The sequence below is a fragment of the Centropristis striata genome, chromosome 1 (assembly GCF_030273125.1).
Source record: "Centropristis striata isolate RG_2023a ecotype Rhode Island chromosome 1, C.striata_1.0, whole genome shotgun sequence".
In the NCBI taxonomy this organism is placed as follows: domain Eukaryota; kingdom Metazoa; phylum Chordata; class Actinopteri; order Perciformes; family Serranidae; genus Centropristis; species Centropristis striata.
In genome coordinates this window covers 36,368,420-36,387,764 of record NC_081517.1, presented here as the reverse complement: position 1 = coordinate 36,387,764, position 19,345 = coordinate 36,368,420, and the positions used below count along the sequence as shown (strand labels likewise).

The 19,345-nt window shown below is 40.9% G+C and overlaps 1 protein-coding gene and 1 non-coding gene across 2 annotated transcripts in view; one reads left to right on the top strand and one right to left on the bottom strand.

The window, feature by feature from the left end:
- Positions 1 to 269: 269 nt before the first annotated feature.
- trnas-aga (transfer RNA serine (anticodon AGA)) lies at positions 270 to 351 on the bottom strand. Its single transcript has one exon. It is a non-coding gene; the product is annotated as a tRNA-Ser (tRNA).
- Positions 352 to 1,512: 1,161 nt separating this feature from the next.
- The window catches only part of LOC131977376 (nucleosome-remodeling factor subunit BPTF-like), a 58,417-nt gene continuing 40,584 nt past the window's right edge, over positions 1,513 to 19,345 (top strand). Inside the window, exons 1-12 of the mRNA XM_059340644.1 lie at positions 1,513 to 2,328; positions 4,722 to 5,544; positions 9,111 to 9,162; positions 9,379 to 9,547; positions 11,795 to 12,034; positions 12,966 to 13,175; positions 14,192 to 14,380; positions 16,034 to 16,197; positions 16,556 to 16,732; positions 17,211 to 17,392; positions 17,706 to 17,837; positions 18,617 to 18,746. Coding sequence (XP_059196627.1) covers positions 1,755 to 2,328; positions 4,722 to 5,544; positions 9,111 to 9,162; positions 9,379 to 9,547; positions 11,795 to 12,034; positions 12,966 to 13,175; positions 14,192 to 14,380; positions 16,034 to 16,197; positions 16,556 to 16,732; positions 17,211 to 17,392; positions 17,706 to 17,837; positions 18,617 to 18,746 — 3,042 coding nt within the window. The 5' untranslated portion in view covers positions 1,513 to 1,754. The remainder of the gene's footprint in view (positions 2,329 to 4,721; positions 5,545 to 9,110; positions 9,163 to 9,378; positions 9,548 to 11,794; positions 12,035 to 12,965; positions 13,176 to 14,191; positions 14,381 to 16,033; positions 16,198 to 16,555; positions 16,733 to 17,210; positions 17,393 to 17,705; positions 17,838 to 18,616; positions 18,747 to 19,345) is intronic.

The following is a 19,345-nucleotide window of genomic DNA, read 5'->3' as shown; positions in this document are numbered from 1 at the left end:
TGAATTAGGACAAAAGAAGGGAGAAGAAGAACAGTTTGTCAGTGGTTGTAGGCAGATTTAAATACTATGTGAGTTTTGTCATTATCATGATAAAGAATGACCTACTGTTACTGCTACACTTTGAAGGGTTTTTGGTTGCTCGGAGCACTTAGCGTAGTAACCGTGGTTGTAGCGGCCCCAAAAATCATTGCTACCGTCAAATAGACAGGTGTTTATGGCGATTTTCCTTCACAAATCAAATATACTATCGAGACCAAAAAAAAAACTGACGTTGTCGGCAGGATTCGAACCTGCGCGGGGAGACCCCAATGGATTTCTAGTCCATCGCCTTAACCACTCGGCCACGACAACGGTACTATAAGGGTGTGAAAGTGACTTTATAAAGGAAACTGGAATATAAAGTTTGGCAAAAATGATTTCGTTATTCATTCGATATTCTACGATAATGTCAATAAAAATGGGAGTTTTAATAGCTTTGCAGGTTTAACAGTAGCTTGGTTTGTATGATGTCTATTGCTGAGCTAAGTAGCTTAGCCCAGAGCTTTTAAGTATCAAGCGAAACTTAAAAACAAAGCAAGCATGTGCAAAGACGAACGTCAAAAATGTAATTGATATGTTCATTAAGTCAGTACATAAGGGTAATATGTGATGCCAATTCCCCTAGTGGCTGGTTTCGCTAGTGCACCGACTGCTAGCGTATTCTTTGGATAACGCTATTTAATTGCGGGCTATAAATTAATATAATATAGTGCAGGGTTTAGCTCAACATCGATCTTCATATACATCAGTTAACCGAACTGGTTGCACTGACTGAAAATGTAGCAAGGATCCTTGGTAATAAATGAAAAGTAATTTCAAAGTTATGTAAAACACATTTGCATACTAAATTATTTGCAGCCGTTTCACACATTAACGTCACTTAAACATGAAAATACATGTGCTGTTAACTTTTATGAAGAGTTATTTCATGTAATAGAGCTGCATGTCGGGCCAATGCTTATCTTCTCGACTTTGCTTTGCTGTGACGACGATGGCGACATGGCCGAAAATTAACGATGGTTCACTGAATACACTCGACCCACCTGTGATTTAAAACACCCACCAGGACGACCCGGCGCTACTAAAGTACTACTGGCGGAAAGCGTTTGCATGGATAACTAATTTTATGAACTAGCACGGCAATTGCGTCTATTGTGGAATAGTGAGTCACGTGACCTCGCATCCACTCAGGCCTGCCAGTGTCAAGCTAGAGGATGAAATCCGCATTTTCCGGTTTAGTACAGTAAAATCGATAAAATAAATGCATTTAAAGTACAATACTTTACTTTGTAAATGGTTGACTCAAACACAGATGATTAGTATATTCTTGTTTGATGGTTGTGTTATGTCTGTACACCGTGCTATTTAATAATAATTTGTATTTTTCATTTTCGCTTTGCTTTTACTTTGAAGGAAATGGCACTTTACTTCCGCTAAAACAACGGCTAACCGCTGTTAGCTTAACGCAGCTCTGGGGCCTGCTGTGTTTTCAACGGAGGGAGAGCTGAAGAAAAATGGCGTCTGCAGGCGACCCAGAGCGGGACACCGGCCATTCAGCTTGAGCTTTCCGCCCTGAAATTGAGACCGGGGCTTGGTGGAGACTTCTCGGGAACCGTCACCAGACCCGTTGGTTTCTTTCCCCCCGCTTTTCTCCGGTGTGTGTGGCTTATTCAAGCACCGAGATTGAAGCGGAACAGCAGAGACTCTCTCCCACAATGAGGGGGAGAAGAGGAAGGCCGCCCAAACAAGCAGCCGAGATGCGGGAGGGTTCACCCGGGCCAGTCCGCGGCTCTCGGGGCAGCAGGAGTAGAGGGATGCGTGGACGGGGGAGAGGCAGGGGACGCGGCCGGGCACGGGGAGGAAGTGGCGGCATTTGCGGCACCAGCTCTGCGGAGGTGGATACAGATATCTCCGGCCGAGAGAACTTTCATTCGTCCCGGGGCCGCAGGAAAGTTGGAGCCTCCAGCACGGCGGCGGCCGCGGCATCGCGGGGCAGAGGAGGCAGAGGGAGAGGCAGGGGGTCGAGAGGCGGCCGCGGCGGCAGAGGCGGAGTGAGGCGGCCTCAAACCAAGGTGGTCTACGACGACAACAGCGACGAGGAGGATGATAATTTAAGCTACAGATCAGACGATGATGAACTCCTGAACGACAACCCTTCGTCGGATCTTGAAGAAGAGGAGGCCTTGGGAAACGACTCTGACTATTTGGAGGAACTACCAGATGATGATGATGCCAGCTACTGTACCGAGAGTAGTTTTAGGAGCCACAGCACGCTCGGTAGCACCCCAGGTACGTTCGTCTGCAAGTGCACGCACTTTAGCACAGCAGGTTTGCATTACTTTAAGTGTGCATTTTATTTTTTAGCTCAGTACAGAAAGCAAGACGCATTGTTCAAAATGGAGCTTGCACTCAGAAACGGGCCTTTGTTTACCGTGTGCCCTGCTTGCCACTCGTTTGCAGACCTGCTCCGTGCTTCAACCGGCTCTCGTGTTTTTGACTTTTTGTCGGATCAGCACATTTTTAGTTGTCTTTTGATGATGAAGAATTTATTCGTGCATCTTTTTAACCGGACTTTTTTTTCATGCGCGTTGTATCGGACTTGTTTTGCTACAAACGGAGGAAACGCGATGTATGGATTGATTTTTCTCTTTCCATTCATGTCATTCATTCAATATTTCTACTTTTGCAGATACAGCACAGTACCGTTTCTACTATGTAGAGTACTCTGCATCAAAACAAGTAGTTGTAAACATATTTATATAATATAATTTATAGTTTTTTAAGACTGTACTGATATGAAAAGACTGCCTGTGAAATAATAAAGTTAATTGTATTTTATTTACGCACAACCATTAGACTTTTGCACCTTATATAGCTCCAGTTCAGATTACATTATTTTGGGCTGCAAAATGCTGCTAAATGAGTTTGACAGACCTTTGTTTTGAAGAGAGGCGCTCTTTTTTTCCACTTGTTGCAAACGCCAACTCGTTACAATATTACGTGGTCCGCCGTTACCATAGCAACCGCCGTGTTTATCAGGTGTGCAAAAATTAGAGTCATCACGGCCCCACTTATGGACAGTCATGTTAATAAAGTGGTGTCTGCTGCAGGAAGAAAACAAAATAAATTGACATCACATATGTTCTGTAGAGCAATGCACTGGAGGCAGTGTGCCAGCCACTGGAAGTAATTCTGCACAGGGTTGGAAAATAGTGAAAGCGTGATCAAGACTTGGATGTTTCCTGCATTTTAATATATTTTTAGCAGATATGCTTGCCTTTTTTAATCTCTGTTGCATCACACTTGATCATTTCTTATTGGGAGTTTGTTTTAAAACAAAATGTTTTTTTGGAAAGAGACATTTTTAATGTAGATTATATTTCACCCTACAACACTTCAGTACACCCCGATCAGGTTTAGATGCCATTTAAGTAGTTCAGGGATTATTCACATACCTTCTCAACTTCCAATGGCTGCTTTTTGTAAAGACGTGAACATGGCAGCATTGTGCAGCTGAGTGTGAGGGGGGTCTTTCATAATACCAATGGTTTAAACATTATGGGTACTTTCACTGCCATGCAGACACACTGTATTCTTGCTTATTTCAAATACATTGCACATATGTCATTTATAGTGATGTTGAAAAACGAACCAGAGGCAGTCAACCCCTCTTTGACCCATTCACACCAGGCTGCTGTCACAGGTGAATCCCTGGTTGTCACCTTTTGTGAAGCAGCCACTTTCTGCATCTGTAGACCCACAGCTGTTTCTCTGTTTACACATCAAGGGTAAACCACAAATTTATACCAGAACTAATACAAATTATTATTATTATTATTATTACAGTTACAAACTTCCAGTTTGTCAGCAGTTACTCTCAGAACACTATTCTACTATTAATGGTGTAGTAATTTTAACATAAGTGAATAGTAACAGAACACTAATCCTGCTGTGATGAAAGAAACTTTTCTTCACCCTTTCTTAACAATGTCAAGTAGTGCTGGGGAAGATTTCAACCCTGTCAGGAGCAGACAGAGGGCAGGTTGAATGACCTGCACTGACCCAAACACATGAAAAACAAGTGTAGCCTTATTCCACATTATGGTGTTTAGAAATGGATCATGTTGGGATAATGTGCACAGACATCAAATGGAATATGCAGGTAAGCTGCACCCTAGCATTAATTACACATCAGAAAAAAAGATGGAGCCTTTAGCTTATTCTTGTCTTGGGACAAGAATGTGCTTGTCTGCCTTTTAATAATGTGACTTATTCTGTATCCCTCAGTAAATTAAATTACCACATGCATCAGCACTAGCTTGTGATTTTCCCCCAAATATAGTCATTCTTTTGATATTTTGTAGTATTCATAATTGTTTTCATCTATTTCCATTAGCGTATTGTTATTGTGTTCTTTTTATTAGAAAGAAATTAGATTACTGGTGGCAATTTGGGATGCCTCTGTCTTGGGGGATCCCCAAGTGCCACCAGGCAAATTGGAAGAGGGAATGTAATGTGTGTCCAGAGGTGTCCTCATCTTTGACAGCAAAATAAGACAGCAGTGCAATGAAGCATCAAGGATGCTAATACGTTCACTTTTCATTCTCCATATTTGCTCTTCTTTTTCTTTTTTATGCCAACCGTCTTCTCACCCCTGGCTCTTTTTCTTTCATTTCTTGCAGGCCGGAGAAGGAGTCGGGCGTTGCGGCCGCAGTCTCCCATCCTTGAGGCAAAGGACATTCCTGCCCTGGAGCTTCCCAAGTCCTCTGAGGACCTCCAGGTTCCTACCTCACAGCTCCTCAATGTGTCTGCAGTCTATGAGGTCCTCCGCAACTTTGGCACGGTGCTGCGGCTTTCGCCATTCCGCTTTGAGGATTTCTGTGCAGCGGTGGTCAGCCTGGAGCAGTGCACGCTGCTGGCAGAGACCCACATCTCCCTGCTAAAAGCTATTCTCAGAGAGGAGGACACTTCCAACACCACTTTTGGTCCCACTGACGTGAAGGACTCCGTCAACTCCACTCTGTATTTTGTTGATGGTATGACCTGGCCGGAGGTGGTGCGGGCGTACTGTGAGAGTGACCCGGAGTACCGGCACATTCTGCCTTTCCAGGAGTGTGAGGATTTCCCATATGAACCATTGGAGAGCAAAATCAAAGTTCTCCAGTTTTTGGTGGACCAGTTCTTGGCAACCAACATTGCCCGGGAGGAGCTTATGTCGGAGGGTGTTGTTGCTTACGATGACCATTGCAGAGTATGCCATCGCCTTGGTGACCTGCTGTGCTGTGAGACATGCTCAGCTGTTTACCATCTGGAGTGTGTGAAGCCGCCTTTGCAGGAAGTGCCGGAGGACGAGTGGCAGTGCGAGGTGTGTGTGGCGCATAAGGTACCCGGTGTGGCAGACTGCATCCCGGAAGTGCAGAAGAGCAAACCATTCATTCGACAACTGCCAGTCGGTTATGACCGACACAACCGCAAATACTGGTTCCTTAACCGCCGCATTGTCGTGTAAGTTCACCATGTTTTATTTGTGCCAATCTTATTTCACAGAATTCTTTATTCTTGAAAAAGTTATTAGTCAAAGTCCTGAAATATGTAAACATTAACAAAACAGTTGGTGAAGACTGACAGTGTGAAACATGTTTATCTGATTGTTATTCAATCCTTATGGTCTCTCAGATTTTTTTTTTTCAAGGGTCTTCAGCAAAATAATAGCATAATTACATTACAATACCAACACAAAACCAACAACTCACACATTCACCCAAATTTCTACAATTTCATGTTTTCAAAGATTAGAAAGAGAGTATTTGGCAGTGAGAGTAATAAGCAAGCTTTAAAGCAGTTAAATCAGCTCCAAAGCAGAGTCTGCAAAGTTGTCACATAATTTGGTGTCAAAGAACGTGTTCATGAATGTCACAAACCATCTGCATGTACAGTTATAAACCACCCCATACAGAGGAGAGATGGAGCCAGTAACCCTGTCATTTCCCTTTTTGCACATTGCTGTTTTGTAATTTTTAATGATGCATATACTTTAGCTGCTGTCTATGCAGCTGAGGTTCCTCAGTAACTGGGTATTTGTATATGTATTTGCACCCAGCCAACGCTTTACACAGAACCTTTCTTTAAAACCGTCCGGGTTGTCAGGCATCCTGGAAAAGCTGGAAATCTAGACACTAGTTTTCCAGTCATGGAAATACCTGGAAACTAATTTAAAATGACCAAATATCAAATATGTTTCTTGGAAATTGGTTAGCATGAAAAAGGCATCATAAAATGACTGAGAAAAACTGAGAAAAAATTTAGTTGACGAAGACCAAAACAGCTGATTAGTTGACTAATCAGATACGAGAGGACAGTCCTGCATATATCCTGAGTCACATTTTCAAAAATAATGCTTATCATATGTCATTTGGTCTTTGAGATTTATTTCAGCATTACATTGCTATACAGCATAATAAAACCATACAAGTGCTTATAATTTCCAACAAAAAGAGGAGTCAGACAATCCATTGTGCAGTTAGCAGTGATAGGTGAAACTGTCACCTTCATCTTAAACCCTACGTCATATAAAACAGGGGAATAAACTGGGGTTAAATGCGTCGATACTAGGCCTACTGGTTAATTATTTGACCTTTTGTGAGTAAGTGTCGCCTTGTGTTTTCAAGAAAACCTTCCTGGAAAGGTCCTGGGAGATTATTTCTTTTAAAGACTTGGAGTCCTGCCCATGTTCGCCCACCCCCGTCATTCATGAGTAAATTTTGTCACAAGCTGAATTCTTGAGCATCACAAAGACTAATTTTTGCACCATAAATTCATACACATTATTGCTACACATTATTGCTTAATAATGTATTAAGTAATTGTTTATAACTATATAATACATCAAATTAGATTTTATTCCCAGAGAGTCGCCTGGTGTTCAAAGCCAGGCTGTGTCCATTTCAGCCTCATCCCAGGACTGCAGAGGGATAATCAGTGACCTGCTTTGACCCAGTCAAATTGACCGTCAGTTTGAAAAGCATAGATCAGTACTTAGGCAAACATGCATACCTTACAGTTGTTTGATGACAATGGAGTTGCAATGCATTATATATATATGCTACTACAGGTCTAAAGCCAGAGTTACAGTTAGAAGCTCCCATATGCTACAGGAATGTGCAGGAAGACATTTTGTCACTGCTGTACTTTTATTCCCAGTGACAGAAAGTGCTGAGTGCCTAGGTGCCAAGTTAAGCATACCCCAAGGTGAGGGCCTCACATGAGTACAGATCTGCACAGAGGTTGGACCTGCTGTTTAATAAACCAAGAATAATTGCATCCGTCCATAGGGCTTTAACATAACCTCCGCAGTATTGGCCCCATACGTTAGCAAATTATGTTGGTATTGAGCAGTCACAGATGGTGTGTGTGCTGGGTCAGCAGCAGCAGAAGGCCTGCTACATAAACCATAAAAGAGCATGGATCACATGGACAATATAAGATTTAAAACGAAAGGCGGCCCGAGGTTTGTCATCGCAGCATTTCACCCTTTTTCTCTTCTTTTTCTTCTTCGTCCTGCTCTCCAAATTGGCCCCCAGCAGGTGCTCCGTTACTGATCTCCACTCTCCCTTCAGAGGCTGTGTGTGTTTGTGCATATAAGTAGTGTGCACAGAGGAAAGTTTGTGCGACTGGATGTACGTGCAATGAATGATGTGCACAGAAGTAAGGTGTGTGTGTGTGCACTAGTGCCTCCAGTGAAGTGCTGAATAGACATTACTGTTACACAGCCTCAGGTTCCACAGCGGTGCCTCGGCATGGACCACGCTGAGCAAAAAAGATGTCAAATATTCCCCTCTGTAGCTGCTGCGATGTAAACTCTAAAAAATGTCTTTGCCAGTATTTCTTCTTATTGTATTGGGTCATGCAGAAGCTTTGCCCAGTGTCCTACAGGCACACGCAATTTAATGGGAAACTCAGGGAGAGCTTATGTTTTCACAGATTACTGAAATTCTCAGTGCTTTAATAATTTAGAGTAAAATAGGCCCAAGCAGTTATTTACTGTTACTGTTTATCAGCAGTGGATGTTTTTTTCCATATCTAACACTTACATTCAACAAGTAACAGTTAAATACAACAAGTAGCTTTCAAAGAAATTGATCATTCCCTTCAGCACCATGGACAGCCAACATTTCTAAGATGCTCTGAACAGCTCGTGCACTTGCTCTGAAGTGTTATTTTGGGAAACACTTGACATTTTAAGTAGAATTCCTCTTAAAAAATATCCATAACCTCTGAGTTCAGTTATTGGGAAATTGTTGCTAAGAGGCCTGTGAGACGCAATCCAGCCCTGTGACCCTTTGACAAATGTTTTAAATCTGCAACATGCTCATACACTTTATTTCTAATATTTTCAGCCTTTTGTCCTTTCCATAAAAGTTGCCTCCTTGTCATTTTCCATACTTCTAAGTAAGTCTGGTAGAGTGAGTTGAGGCTTTGAAGAATTTTGCACACTACAAAATAGACTGTGACTTTTTGAATTGTTCTTCAAAGGATTTATTGTTCGGCATTTTTCAAAAACACCTTGGATGTTTTTTCTGTTGTTTACACACAATCCATGTCATTGTGATTGTGTATTTGTGTTTATTTAGAGTTTCATAAATATAGCAGGATTGTACCACAATAGAGTGATACAAATAGGCATTACATTTTTTTTTAGGTTCACTATTTTAATGATAATCAGTCAAGCAGGGTGGGCATGAAATTACTACTCGCAAGACAAATAAATGGTTGCATCTGATTGATTTATATCTTATTTATATTCATACATTTATCTGTCAGGGAGAACACATAAATAGAAATCTTACGATGAAGTCGAATGGCTAATCTGCAGTCCCTTAAATTCGGTTGGAAAAATTAAAAGATGTTTGCTGATGAGACCCATAAAGCCACATTACAGCATACAGGAACCAAGCATATATAGAGCATATATCTTTCAGTTTTATCATAATTATTTTCCTGTTTTTCTTCTTGTCACTGTTGTGTCTCCTAATTTTTCCCCTCCTGTCTGCTCTCTCATGTCTCCCCTACAGTGAGGAGGATGGTGAGCAGGAGGACAAAGCCATCTGGTACTACAGCACCAAGGTAAATGCAGCTCATCATTTTCTCTTACTGGGTGTTTTTGCTTCTCACACAATCAAATTGAATTATTTTGTTTATTTTCTATATACTTACTATAGTTATGCTATGTGTCACAATCGTGCTCCTTCTTTGAATTGGCAAAATGCATCCAAGCATTCAGTGTTTTTTTGGCAGTGCAGTGGCAAATCTTTTATTGAACTTGAACACTGTTCTTCGCAGGTCCAGCTAGCTGAGCTCATAGATTGTTTGGATAAGGAGTACTGGGAGGCCGACTTGTATGCAGCGCTTGAGGAGATAAGGGACGAGGTGCACGCGCATATGGACATCACTGAGGACCTAACCAATAAGGCCCGAGGCAGCAACAAGTGTTTCCTCACTGCCGCCAATGGTAAAGACTTCTGCATTGCTTCTCAATGTAAAAACAATTTTTTGTCTGAGTCTGAAAGGCATTGTTTCGGTGAGTTTAATCATGGAATCAGTGGAAAAAGGATCTCTTTAAACCTATTTTTTTCCGTCTTTCTATCTCTGTCTTCCAACTCCTCTGCCTGCTTTCCCCCCAGTACTCATGAATGCCACCCAGTCATAGATGGCTGGCCCATAGGAATCAACCAGCTATAATGTAACCTTACTCTGCTCCCAGTTTGGCCAGTATCCAGCACTCTAGCTTCCCCTCGTCCGTTCCTTTCTGTCTGTAGGGTGTCCACCAAATCCATCTGTATGTTTCATGCCTGCTGTGTCAGTGAAAATGAGCACGTCATATGTAAAGCATTCAGACTGCTGTGCATTGGAACAAATCATGGCTTAAATAATGCAGCTGTATGTGCTATTAACTTTTGATAAAACAGCTAGAGTGAAAACTAGCTCTTCTATGAAGCTCCTGCTCTGCACAGATCAGTTACAAATTCTGTCAACTTGAAACTTTTTACCCCCAGGAAATATATTCAGGCATATCAAAAAAACTACATGCTACTTGAAAGAATGACTACAGTTTTGTCAAACTTTTTTAAACTGGTGGCAGCTTTCTTCCAGTGTGTAATGTATTTGTTTTCCTTGTGCACAGTACCAGCTAGCTCAGCAACTCTGCTGCTGTGGTTAATATATTGGGCAGCTGTTTTCACAAAAAAAATCCATTAAACAGCATTAAAATCCTTAACCTTAAGAAATTATTAAAAAAGTGCCATCATGTGCAAAACAGATTTTTAACTTAAATTTCTGTAATTTTTCAGCTCCGTTTTTATAGTTTCTTTTCATAATATTCTATTTCATCCAACTTGGTGACGATTGTGAAACTGAAGATATATTCTGTCATCCAGTGTTACTATTCCTCTCTCCGCAAACGTCATACTTCAACAAGCAAGTGTTTCGTGATTTGCGTGTTAGTGAAACAAAAGCCTCAAGATTTGCATACTGCACTGTCTGCTCTGCTTAATGCAACATTTCCTATTTGATTGAGACAGACACAAAGATAATGTGTAAAACATGTTGCAGCACAGACCAACACAATTCATTGTTTCCTCTTTCGGAATTGGAACTTTTGTCTGTTTTTATCACATGTCTTTCCGGTTTCTTTATGCTGTCCTTCCTGCACAGTGCAGATGGAGGCTTTGTGCACTATTGCTCAGCTTATATTAAATCTGTAAAGGTACAGATGAGTCATACTCCAGTAAAGGAGTTTACAGTCTTCCACTGTGTATCAGTGATGGGACTGTCACTGCTGTTACACATTCATTATAATACTGTAGTGATCAATATAAAACACATCATAATGCCATTGTGCTAACTGACCACACTGCTCCTACTCGTAATTTTTTTTTTTTTTACATTTTACATGCGAATCATGTATTGTCAATCATGTAACTGCCTACTGCTGCTACCGTTTGTTTGTGATTTATTTATTTAAATATTCTCACACAAAACATCATATTAGGAAGTGAGATATGGTACCAGGGTTAAAATAGCTCCAAACAAATCATAACAATATCTGCTATAAATTGCTAATATTTTTAGATTTTGTAAGGATTCAGAGTCATAAAGCCCAAGAAGATAGACATAAGAACAATAAATAAATAAAAAATTAAGCTACTTTTGAAAATATTATAAAAAAATAGGCTACAAATTAAAATAAAAAAAAGTTAAGCTACTTGCTGCTGCTATTTATGAAGTACAAACAAAGAAGTCTGTTGATAGTTAATTCTGTGTCTTTTTGTTTCTGGTGTAAATACAAAGTTCAAGCACGTCAATGTGGCCTCCGAAGACACGCCTTCTTTGTTTTCATTTTCATTTGTTTGGTCGTCTTTATTACCTGAAACCTTGATGCAACCTTAATGAACCTCTGATGCTGTTGTCCTACTTTTCCTCCACAACTAATTTCTGCCTAATTCAACAATAATCTGTCTTTTCTGTATTTTGTGGTTTATTCATCACCGTGGAATAACAACTTATAATAGTGCTATTTTCTCTGGGTTTTATAGAGAGTGTTATCTTCTGAAATGATGACTTTAAAAACACAGCACATGTGTCCTGTTGTTGATCAGATCCCAGAGTGTGATTTTATGATAATATCATACTGTTTAATGAGCTCAGCCTTTCATTCATTTTGTCTTACAACTATTGCCTTTTTGTTCCTGTTATGCAGAAGAGATCCTGGAGCGATTGCGGGCCAAGAAGGAGGAGGAGCTGGAGGAAGTGAAGAGACGGGCTGCTGAGGAGGCCCAGAAAGCGCGGCTGGAGAAGGAGAAGAAGGAGGTGGATGTGGAGAAGGACGATGAAGAGGCCAAGCTGAGGGACGAGGGGCAACAGGAGGGCAAGGTCAAAGATCTGGCAGAAGAGGAGGTGCTAAAAGAGGAGGTCATGGAAGAGAAAAAGGACGTTGGAGGTGAGTGAAGTGTTCTGAATAACATGATCATATATGTAGCCCACAGTAATGATAATAGTGGGATAAAAACCTTGTACTTTCTGGCCTGAAAAGGCTTTCTCTGGATCTGAGTATCTCCACTCTATTCTGTTTTTGTCCCTTGGAAAAAAGGACATCATCACAATGGTGTAATTAGTTATTGATTGAAGAATCAATTCCATTGTTATTTGGCTCTTAGACCAATCAGAAATGCTGTGCTCTTTTTCAAGACTCAAGCGACGAGTTTGCCACTCACAAAGAACACATTTTAATTTATAGCTGTGTCTTGCTGGATATGTATTATCTGCTGCAATAAAGAGACACTTTTTACAGAATAATTAGGCCTTTATTGCATGGGCAGGAGAACAAAGTCTGCCCTTGAGGGTATAATTAAATGAGTATAATGAAAATGTTTATTTGTCTTCCCCTAAATGTATCATTACATTAATCTTAAAAAGCTGATGTAAATAACCCCAGAAATTAGAATGGAAATGCTTCTCTCTATTGTCTCCAAGTTAGAGCTGGGTGATATGACAATGTCATTTGCCAAAGTTATAGAAAATGTCTAAAATATATCTGTCCTACGGGCAACACTTTACATTCTGATTCTTGCCACTGGAGCAAAGCTGGAGTTGACAAATTTAAAATACTGAGCATTTTTTGAGACAAGTATCTATTTCACACTGGAGTAAACAAAAAAAGGCTTTACCATGTGGTTATTTCATACAAACTATTTATTCATTGAATTGGTGGAAAACATGCTAAATTGTGAAATACATTGTTATTGATATATGGAATGACTTGTATCTGCATAGAAGCTTTTTGGCCATATCACCCAGTCCTACTCGAGGTTATTTATGCATTATAAAATACAATCCATGATATTTACAACATTGCTGCTGTTCATCTGTAGTTGTTGAAGCTCCACCCACTGGCCAAGAACACAGTAGTGGCAGTAGCACCTCAGACGGACCTATTCTTCCAGCTCTAGCTGCTCCAACACAAACCATCCCCACCACCGTGAGCTATAGCGTGGCCTCGGAGGCCCCAAAGCCCCCGGCCTCCACCCTAAAGGCCCTGATAGAGGGAGGTTCCCATATGGACGTCTCGAACAACACCAAAGGTATACAAGGACGTTTCAGGGTGAAGTTAACCTCATTAAGCCTTTTCGGGGGGATCTGCTTTGCTGCCAACGTCTGCATCTTCACAGGACAGTGCAATGAACCTCAAACCTGTTTGTTCTGCCTGATACCCACAGTGCTTTGGCGTTCCTCCTAACCATTTCTCAGCCTGCCTCTTTGCATGTGGTGCTCATTCCATCTGCCGGCTTTTGTTTTCAGTTGTCCAGTTTTTATGTCTTGAAACCTCGCTTGGACCACTTTCAGCCATTTTGCACTTGAACCCTTAATTTCACCTGCAAGCTTTTTTTCGCCAAAGAACTGACAAGCTGATTTCGTCGATTGATTTGCAATCAGATGGCATTGTCACCGCACACAGGACGTAGCATGACTCGCACCGAGCCTCGGTCAACTGGGGACCGATTCACATTGCCTGGAACAATAGTTCTTATGTAAAGATTTTTTTCTGCAGCTTGCTTGTAATCGATACCTCTGAGGAGATGGCTTTCTGTTTAGGTGGTGCCTTTGTTCAGTGATGATCTGCACATATTTATCCTTGATAATAACAACTTCACCATTCATTTTTGTGGTAAGTGTAGTCATGTATGCCTTGCCGGAGCCTTGCCTTGCCTGGACTGGTCACCCATTGCTTTCATGTGACCCCTTCCCTCCATTTGAACTGGTTGTTTGGTGCATGCATTATGCATGCCTTATCAGTAGGGGGAGCCACAGACTTAACTATTTCAGAACTATCACAAGAAAAAATGCTGTTTTCATTAAGACTGAGCTTCTCCCTGTGCAGAATATACTATTTATTGATCATTGTTGACAGCTTTGATGAAACAATTTGTCTTGGTGTTTCTAATTCAGTTATTTCGGCTTGGGCTAGCACCTTGCTGGAACTCTTAAACTGAAAGATGTCTCAGATAATGACTGATGACAGCAAGAACAATGCAATCGAGACAAGTTAGTCCTGATTATGTTTACAATCGACTCTCTTTGTGATTTTCTGTCCGTGTAGCAGAAAACCCATCATCAGATTCTGTCCCTGTCAGCGGAGATGGCGTCCCCAGCCTGAGCCAGTCAACCCAGGCCAGCGAGGAGAACAGTAACAGCAGCATGGGAGCTGGGGTCCCTCCAAGAGGTCCTGAACCTCCAGACCTGGCTGACAAGTCCTCCCAGTCGTCCCTGGCCAGCTTTGATGACACAGGTCTGACAAAACAATGCCTCCATAATAACGTCTTATTTTGTTGTAATATCACATATGATGATTGTGCCAATAACTGTCCTCTATGTCATACTAGTGACCTACACATCCTGCAGCTTTAACCCTCTCCATTCTAAGCTACCAGACTATTATGCTAAGTTATTATTAGGGCCACGGAGCAATCGCACCGAGCACTGGCCCCTACAGCTATTGCTGTAGTTACTATTGTTATACTGTGGATTTTTTCTTCTTCCTCTTCCGGACACAATTTCGTCCCGCTACAACTCCAAGAGTTGCATTACAAATTATATATCAAAACGTGCGGTTTGATCGGGATCGGTGTGCTATTACTTTTCTCTAGGGAATATGAATTTTGCCCAAAACTTCTCAAAATTTTGCATTGAAGTGAATGGGACGGGCGTAAAAAAAATAGCAAAAAAGAACAGTAATTGGAGGTTTTCAAACGTCTACTTCTCCGGCATAATTTCACCTAGAGACTCCATTTAAACTTTAAACAGTAGACACAAGTCTTGTGTATCGGTGTATTAATCCACGTTTCGATAGGTCATATAGTTTTTTATCAATCCCTGTTCAATGACCATGAACATTTTTGGACAAATTCTGAGATTAGAGTCAGAGTGTGTGTGATGTCATCGCTCAGAGTGTAGAGGGAGAGGTAAAACTGTCAAAAAATAAATTTGAAAACTGCGCTCCAGGCCGCAAAATCCACTCTACAGAAATAATTTATACATAGAAATGTAGGAAAATTTGTCTTCTCCCTCACAATCCTCTGGTAAAGCTGTCAGAGTTATAGTTTGGGCGTAGGACGCACAGATGCGCCACCAACACCCACCAACAGCCCCATTGGCTCTGCTCAGATTGCCTTTGATCCTTTGATGTGATTACAGTTACAGATACACTCACACATGCGCGTGTAATTGCGCACACTCCTCCAGATACGCATGCTTTACACACACACACACACACACACACACACACACACACACACTTTGAGGTTAAAGGGCATAGGTTGCTGTATAAATAAATACTTGAAAAGGAATGTTTGTTGTAGGTGTGCTGCTTGTATAGAATATAGTATCATAACATTACTAGTATTAATTGCTTGAAATCTCTGAAGAATCTCATCATAGTGTACATACACCGGCAGTAGCCCCCGTGGCCCTTTCAGAATTTCCCCAGAGGAAATTTTCTAGTTATTATTATTATTATTATTATTATTATTATTATTATTGCTAGAATAGCAACTTTTTCTGCAGGATTCTCCACCATTGGATCATGCATTCACCATCCAAAGGGATGTGCACAAGTCTGCATTTGTACAACAGCCAATAGGAACGCCCTCTCTCTGGCCAATCGCAGGTCTTCTCAACGTTTTACGTCACAGACTAGATTTTCTAAAGCCTGAACACAGAGCCAAAAGGAGGTGCAGAAGTTGAGTTTTCTCTCAGAGCATTTGAATTACAAAATGCTGAAAGATTGTTATATAATTTTTGCCCAATAATGCAGAAAAAAACTGCCTAAGCCAGCTTTAATTGGCCTTAATAAAGACGGGCAGCAAAATTTTAAATTGTATTTTCTCTGTATAATAAAAGCAGTTCCTCTGACTTTGACTGAACCTGGCTTTGGGTTTTTCAGGGGAAAGTAAAGACGGTGAAATGGGTCTTGGCAGTAAGAAATCTGCAGCCACTCGCATGGTGACCCGGCTGAGGAACCCTGAGAGCAAACTTAGCCAAATGAAGAACCAACAGGTGGCTGCTGCTGTTCACGAAGCCAACAAGGGCTTCAGGGAGGGCAAAGAGGTGAGAAGGACGGATAGTTATGTTTTTTACTCTTTCAGACAATAAATGAATAACCATAAAGATGCACCGAGTAGGCCATTGTATTTAAGCAGATGAGGTTAATGGCCTTTGGGAAAACATTATCCCTACAGAACTTGTTTCATAGTTGGTCTTCATTTAGTATGAGGACTCTAGCATTGGCATGGTGCCACTGAGTAAGAGCAAATAAACCATGAACTGCATGAAACTATGAACATCTATAATGAGCATGCTTATTTTATTCAGAGCAAGTTGTACATTGTATTTCAGGTTGGAATATGAACTTTAAGTTTTCAATATATCTAAATAACTTGTGTATCTTTTTTCACTATATCTACAGGTACTAGTAGTAAATGCACAGGGTGACATCACTCGTGTCAGCACGCGAGGCAAAGATGTGGTGATGAAGGGGACACTGAACCAATACTTCAAGCTCGGCCAGGAAGGAAAATACCGCGTTTATCATAACCAGTTCAGTTCCAATACTGTGGCCCTCAACAAGCACCAGCACAGAGAGGCAAGTAGCAACTTTTACCAGTTCTTTTGCCTTTTGAATGTTCAATAATGAAATGTCTCCAAGGGTTTGTACCAAGTTCTGTTTTCCATGTTCAGAATATACTTTGAATATACTTCTTGATTTTCAACACAAACTGTTGTTTCATCAACACAATAACTTATGTGAACCAAATTCTTATTTTTTTCTACATTTGAAATTCGTCGCACGTTTGTTGTCTCTTTGGTGTTTCACACCTTATGTGGAGCAGATCGGGTCAGAGTTAGAAAAAACTGACGCTTTGGTACACTGTGTAATGAGGGCGACCATTTATTTATTGCCAAAATCTTTGGCAATCATACTTTATAGAAACAATTTAGATGTGATGATAAAGGCTACTTGGGTTTGGGTACCTTGAAGGTGCCTGAAAAGTTCCAGGATTTTATTCTAATAAACATGTATGAACCCTAACTAAAACCTACTTTATTTGTGTTTTCATCAGGACCATGACAAGAGGCGGCATCTCTCCCACAAGTTCTGCATGACACCAGCAGGAGAGTTTAAGTGGAACGGTTCTATTCATGGCTCTAAGTTTCTGACCATCTCCACACTGAGACTCACCATCATCCAGCTGGAGAACAATGTCCCAGCGCCGTTCATGCACCCGAACTGGGCCTCACACAGGTACAGACTTAGGAACTGTATTATCTAAATCATGTCTTACTATTTTGATATTTGTGTAGCTTGTTATGTGTTTCTTTTTATAACCATACAAAATATTCAGTGGGAATTGGTTTTAGTATTTTAGGTTGTCAGTTGTGTTGGTGCCTTTCAGAGATTAAATCATCTTATCTGTATATAATAAAAGAATGAAGGTGCTTCTTCCTAAAATAAAAGCACAACATGACCAGACAGAAAACTTGTAGCCTAAAAATTGAAATTGAGAGAGAGAAGAGAGAAATTTAAAATGTTTGATGTTTCTTTGCTTGTTTTTCAGGACCAACTGGATCAAAGCGGTTCAGATGTGCAGTAAAGCCAGAGAGTTTGCTCTGGCTTTGGCCATCCTGGAGTGTGCCATCAAACCTGTGGCTATGCTGCCAGTCTGGAAGGACTCACTGGGCCATACCAGGTACACACAGTATATATACCTTGTGTGTGTGTGTGTGTGTGTGTGTGTGTGTGTTAACTGTATGTAGTGTATATATACTACACATGTTCATGAACAAAATAATAGCTATCGGATCCATCCACAAATTCAGTTTAAAAGCTACACACTCAAAAAAAAAAAAAAAAAAACCTCAAACATGCATTCACCATACACACAGGGGGTGTGTGGTCAGTTGAGGAGGCAGAAGCGATCAAAACCAGATCAGATCAAAAGGCCCACCCTCACTGTGAGGCATAATATTTAGACTGCAAGTCCACTACCAGTGCCACCCACCTCTGCCTCAACTAATGCTTCAACACCACGACGCCCCTTTAAAGAAGCGATTGTCCAACATTTCACAAGGTTAGGATCAGAATGTGTGTATGTGTGTGACTGCGCAAAGTGAGTGAAGAGAGAGAGAGCTTTTCAGCAACTTCAAAGAACAAGTTTGTGTGTTTTGTGTTTTATTTTCTGTTCCAAGAGCAACTATCATCTTCTCCTCTATAGTCAGGGCTTTAATCAAAGCTTTCCAATTGTTTAGTTACTGATTTATTTCCAAATGGCTCAATAGATGGGGGTTATAAAAGTATATGTGTGGTTGTTGTGAAGTGACTAATCACCTCATACAGCAGGGTTTTCTATGATCACAAAACATCACAATAAAGGTTCTTTAAAATAACTGTAGAATAAAAATGAATAATATACAATTTAAGATCAGCAGGTTGTACTGGAAGTTAATAACAATAAGAAAACATTTTCAGGTTAAACCGCATGACATCTATGGAGCGTGAGGAGAAGGAGAAAGTGAAGAAGAGGGAGAAGAAGCTGGAGGACGAGGAGACGATGCAGCAGGCCACCTGGGTCAAGTACACCTTTCCAATTAAACACCAGGTAGGTCACATACAAGCTCACATATCTTAGCTTTTCAATCATTATCTCAACCCTGGCAAAAGATTAATTTGATATGCCAGCAGTTAAATATTCTATCTCTATTTATCCACTCAACACATGTATACATACAAAGCATGTCAGCTTGAGATTGGACCACCCTTATAAGAGGTCTGCTCTGCCCTTGTTATTTAACTGCCTGGCATTTTTTCTTGTCATCACAATCTTAGTTTATGCACAAGACAAAATAATACACTCCATATGTAAATTGTGCAGCACATGACACACAGAAACTGGGGTGTCCAGGATTGCTTCCACCACAGTTTTGAAGCTAAATGTGAGACAACAGGCTTGCTTTGATAAGATATTGCCACCCTAAGGCTACATTTACACAAAATCAGGTTTTGCTGTGATTAGCACAAGGTTGTGCTGCCTTGTGTGCTTCAAGTGTCACTTGAATGACCCTTTAATCCCCCTAATCCAGGAGGTGGCATCAAAAAGCAGTGTGCCAACCGCCAATAAACAGCGAATGAGAAGAATAATTTGTCTCCACCCCCGAACCACACATTGAAAGTTTCACTATTACACATTACACTATTACC